The sequence below is a fragment of the Nuphar pumila genome, chromosome 3 (genome assembly GCF_984573655.1).
Source record: "Nuphar pumila chromosome 3, dmNupPumi1.hap1.1, whole genome shotgun sequence".
Lineage (NCBI taxonomy): Eukaryota > Viridiplantae > Streptophyta > Magnoliopsida > Nymphaeales > Nymphaeaceae > Nuphar > Nuphar pumila.
The window spans coordinates 110,633,219-110,638,700 of record NC_143251.1 but is presented as its reverse complement, the minus strand read 5'-3'; the positions used below and the strand labels follow the sequence as shown (position 1 = coordinate 110,638,700).

Below are 5,482 nucleotides of genomic sequence, written 5' to 3'. Positions count from 1 at the left end.
TCGATGGGTATGTGACTCTGTGCAGGTTACGACAACGGTCGGAAGAACTCAGTCCGTTAAACTCACTGGAAGCTTTTGCTTTTTTCCCGGCGAGTAAATCCAATTTCAGGTCACGAAGAGAAGAAATTCCACCGTAAATCTCGCCGAAATATCCTCCTCTACTCATTGTATAATTGTTTTCGGTTTTAGCCACAGATCGGAGGAGGCACCGACGCTTCAGGTATTGAGTGTGCGCCTCAGTACCTTGAGCGTGCGCCTCGCCTCTGAGGCTTAAGCTTCAAGTACCATATACCATTGGGTTTTGAACCTGCAACGTCTAACTTGTTGACCCACTTTTTCAAATAAAAAATATATACATAAGAACTCGGTGATGGGGTTTGCGTTGTACTCCAAGCGGAATCAGCAACTTCCAAAGCTCCCCGACTTCACTGAGGAGTTGGGAGTTCCCAAATCCCCAAAGGGGTGCTGCTTTTCCTTTTGCGAGTTCGCTCACTGCTTCATGAATGGCAAGATCGTAGTTTCAATCAATGGTTGTCTTAAAGGTTAAAAAAGGGGGAACCGTCGGTGGGGAATTGAATTCTTCTAAATTTCTAAAGGGCACAAACACTCGTTTTCACCAGGAAAAAAAAAGGGCACGTGAAGTTAGCGTAGTTGGAATGGGCCTTGGCTGTTAGACTGGCAGTCGGGGTTCGATTCCCAGGGGTGTTAATCTCGGTGGGCTCCCTAGGGTGCGCCCGGGTTTACACTCGTGGTTTTCCCGTTCCTATATGAAAAAAAAGGATCTCGCTGGCTTGCTCAGTCAATTCACACACGCATAAAAAGCGCAGCTTCTATATCAAAGTGGGATCTCTCTCTCTCTCTCTCTCTCTTGAGCGACTTGCTCTGCACAGCGTTAACCGAAACGGGTGTGGTGTTTCAAGAGGTTTCCATTCCCTCCGGTTCTGTTTGGGTTCCGGCGGAATGGAGGCGAAGGAGGAGGTGAGCAGGGTGATCACGTACTCCATCTTCTCCAGTCTCGAGAAGAAATGGCTGGCGGGACGCCTCAATTGCGACCGAGTCAGGATCCTCTGCATCGACGGCGGTGGGCTCCGGGCGGTCGCTGCCGGCCGGGCGATCGTCCACCTCGAGCAGCGTATCCGGGCCGAGACCGGAGACCCCAACGCGCGGATCGCCGACTACGTCGACGTCGTCGCCGGGACTGGGATCGGCGGCGTGCTCGCAGCGACGCTCGTCGCCGACGACGGCAGCGGACGGCCCCTGTTTGCTGCCGAGGAGGCGGTGAGGACGCTGGCGGAGGGCCTGGCGGGCGTCTTCCGGCCGTCGGGATTCTTCCGGCGGGGATTCTCCGGCCGGCGGTTCGATCGGTTCCTGAGGGAGGTGTTCACGAGGGAGGGGAGGGCGCTGACGCTCAGAGACACGGTCAAACCCCTGCTGGTGCCGTGCTACGACCTCCGGAGCGGCGCACCCTTCGTGTTCTCGCGCGCCGACGCCGCCGAGTCAGCGAGCTTCGACTTTGAGCTCTGGCGGGTCGGCCGGGCGACGGCGGCCACGCCGGGGGAGTTCGGCCCCGTCCGGCTCCTGTCCGTCGACGGCCGGACCGCGTGCACGGCCATCGACGGCGGGCTCGTGATGAACAACCCGTCGGCGGCGGCCGTCACGCACGTGCTGCACAACAAGGGCGACTTCCCGGGCGTCGACGGCGTCAGCGACCTTCTGCTGCTCTCGGTCGGTTGCGGCCCGGCCCGGCGGTCCCCCGGCGGCGATATCGGGCGGTGGTGGCACGGCGGGGTTTGGTCCAAGCCGGTGGTGGACATTGTGCTGGACGGAGTCTCGGATACGGTGGATCAGGTGCTCGGGAACGCCTTCTCTTGGAACCGATCCAATTACCTCCGGATCCAGGTACCACTAATCCTTCCTCTTCCTCCTCCTACTCCTCATCTTCCGTTTCGAGTAATGGGCGAGCATCTTCTTGAATGACGGAAAAATCAAACCCTGGTATTGACGTAACGCAGGGATGGCAGTGTATAGGGGAAAATGGGGCTCCGCCTTGTTCCGTTTGGACTGAGGAAGGAGGACATAAAACAGGGATGGAGGTGGAGGCCCGCCCTGCCCCGTTCTCAATCCTTGTTAGTAAAATGTTAAAATACTATTTAAGGATGACAATAGACTGAGGAAAAAACGGGTTATGCAGGATGGAGGATATGAAACGGGAATGGAGGTTAAAATCAAAACAGTGCAAGGATGAAGGCAGGGATGAAAGGCAGAATTTTTGAGACAAGGCTATAGTAGAGACTTTGTCCTCCGCCCCCGCCCCAGTCTACTGCCATCCCTAACGTAATGCCTCATGCAAAAAGAGTACATAGAGAGGAGCAGACTTACCAGGTCATCAAGTGAACTTTTTCTTTTAAACGCTATCGGGAATAACGCAAGCAAGGTCTCTTGCGTTTGATTTGCAGTACCATACGGATGGAAATGGTTCTGACCGGGTTAAAAGGGTCAGTAGATCATGCCTAATCGGATAAAATCTTGTGAGAAATAAGTTCAGATCCACACACAAACAGGATATCAAATAATCCGATTTGAACTTAATTGGACCAGTGATTATACTAAAGCTCTCAAATGCATCCTGATCCAGATCTAGTTTATATGAGTTGTTTTTCATATAACAACTAAAAAATAACTAATATTTTTAAATGCCGCCTATTTAAAATATTGCAAATTTATCATATTATTAACACTTTTTACATTTTCGTAGCTTTATATTTTCAGAGATTTTTCTTTGAGAAAAACAAAATTTGCCTAATTTATTATGATAAAATTTTCTCGCGAAAAAAAAAAATCTCAATAGCGAGATTTGTGACACTGGTCAGTGGTTAAAACACTTTTAACTTCCCCATCTGTGTAAAAAAAGTAGGTTTTCTGTTATAACTCTTAAAGAGTGTGTTGGTGAGTTGTCCTTGGAGTGTCATTTTTGGGGCTCACGATGGTAATGTGTTGTGGGCTTCTTTACGAAAAGAAGTCAGTCAGAAGGAACCATTACGCGTATTTTTGGAAAGGAAAAAAGCAGGTTCAATGGAAGAATAACTGAATAAGCTTTTTCTACCGGAATTTGGGACAAACATGGATCCGTACACAGGAAAAGTCGGTGTTTTTTCTTTTCTTCGTTTGGGAAGTGATGGTTGGTGTCACAGTAAAATGTGACTACGTTCCTCAACACCACAATTTTAGTGTTTATGTTACTAATTGGAACTTCCCAGTTCATGAAGTTGGGCATGCTTTTATGTGATCTCAACGTAAATGGGAACGACATAGAACTCGTTTTCTTCTTTAAGGATAGTTTGGCATCAGTTACCAATGGGGCTTCGCTTGTCTGGCTGGAGCAGTTGGTGCACGTCACCTTGTGTTGGACGTTGCAAGTTCGAACCCCAAATGTGGTATGGTTGAATAACTGGTAGGGGTCTGCCTAACCCTAGCTTTCTCTGTCGAAAGATAGTTTGGCATCAGTTGAAATGTGACCAAGTTTATGAACCCGGAGGCCGCTACTTTTAGTGAGAGATGCCCAACGTCCCTTGTGGGTGTAATGAAGATGGACACTCTACGGTAAAAAAGTACTCCCATAACATGGCAAACTCTTTTGGATATGTAGGGAGGATCAGGTACAATGTTATTGGACACTTTTAGTATGCTGCTGCACCTGGTCACCCTCCATCATTGCTTGGGCCTCACAGATAAGTTGTATACCAAAGATGGAGGGTTGTCAGGTGCAGCATCACACTAAAAGTGTTCAATCACATTGCACTTGATCCTCTCTGAGATGTTCATGTGGGAAATGCCTCTCTCTCTAGAGATAGAGAGAGGTAAGGAACACTTCTTCCACTAGGATACACTTTCAATGTGACATCTTTAGAGATATTCTTTTTTTATGTTTGGGGGAAGGGTAGTAACATTTACAAAGCTTATATATCTACACGTTAATTTGGTTTTTTGGTTGATTTTTCAGATATCCTAAAATAACAATAAGTTCACCTCCCAAATGGTGGTCCAAAATTCACACTAAACCATGGGCCGTGAGACGGCTCAGAATGCATGGTTATGGATCTTACACATTTTTCATGTCCTTGGAATATCATGGTAGAGAAGGTTTAATTGGGGTTTTCCTAAAATTGCGGTTGGGATTAAAATATGCATTTAAGATATCAAGGTACGCAGTCGTTGTTCGTGGTGATACGTGAAACCTTATGCTCCTATTTCAATGTTTTATATGCGTTATATGTTAATAGATAATAATTTTGGTTGGTGGTGACCGAGCTCCCTGAGTATATTAGGAAACAAAATTGTCATTTCTAAATTGTTCGAGTTTTATTGCAAAATTCCAGTCGAACACCTAACGTTCTCCTACTCTTTATTCTTGCACCTAACTTTTTCTGCGATTGATTAGTTGCCTGCATCAAAACATCTTCTAGGCACGCGGGAGCAAACACACACACACACACGCACACACACACAGTAGCTTCTGAGTAGTATTATTTAATTGGTAGTTGTGATTTATCATCGTTTAGTACTCTATTTGATTGTAATGGCAAGGTGAGTGGTGTTTTTGAAATTGTAATTGTGGTTTATATATTGTTCAGTACTCCATTTGTAATTGGTAACTGTGATTTATCCCTTTGTTTAGTACTCCATTTTATTGTAATTCATAATAGCAAGGTAAACAGGAATAATTAATTGACCATTTTGATGTAGGCTAATGGTATCCTAACTAAAAATACCGGGGCAGCAATAGATGACTCATCTTCCAAAGGAGTTGCTGCACTAATGGCAGCAGGGGAGAGGATGCTGAAGGAGAAGGCTGTGGAGTCTTTGCCATTCGGAGGGAAACGCGTCTTGCCGGAGACAAACAGCCAGCTTCTCGATCAGTTTGCGCGGCTTCTCGTTGTTTCTCCACGTAGCAAACTCCCAATTAACCCTTCTAAACTCCCAGCTGACCACTGTATAGAAGAAGCTTCACAGCCTCTATGAGATGTTTACTTTTGTCCTTTTCTCTTAAACTAACTACCAAAATCATGCTTTGTTGGTGTGCAATCTTGTTCTAGTTCTAAATTATAATAAAATGAAAGTATGAAGGCATACTCTCTCTCAATTTGCATCTCATGAATCATATGGACATGACCACTCGATCACATTCAGCAGAGCATGTGATGATGCTTTCATGTCACATGAACAGCATTGCAAACACGTGATGTGGGGATTCAGGAAGAGAGATCACCAATAGAGATTATTTTTCAGATTATAGCACCATCTACACTAGGCCAATCCATATATGTCCATGTATAGAAGCATTAACATGTCCAATTATCAGAGTGTCACGAATTTGATACCAACTTGCCTCTTGGGAACTTTAATTACAGAAACTAATGCTTCAGATGGTCCCTTCACAGAGGCCGACCACGTATCAATAGGTACTGAGTGGCCCCTACCAGCA

General features: G+C 46.4%; 1 protein-coding gene across 1 annotated transcript; it reads left to right on the top strand.

The window, feature by feature from the left end:
* The first annotated feature begins 848 nt into the window (after positions 1-848).
* Positions 849-5,140, top strand: LOC149843286 (putative inactive patatin-like protein 9). The gene is made up of 2 exons (XM_089999699.1): positions 849-1,899; positions 4,744-5,140. Exons 1-2 carry the CDS (start codon positions 961-963, stop codon positions 5,017-5,019), a joined length of 1,215 nt encoding a protein of 404 aa, XP_089855825.1. The 5' UTR covers positions 849-960; the 3' UTR covers positions 5,020-5,140.
* The last annotated feature ends 342 nt before the right edge of the window (positions 5,141-5,482 follow it).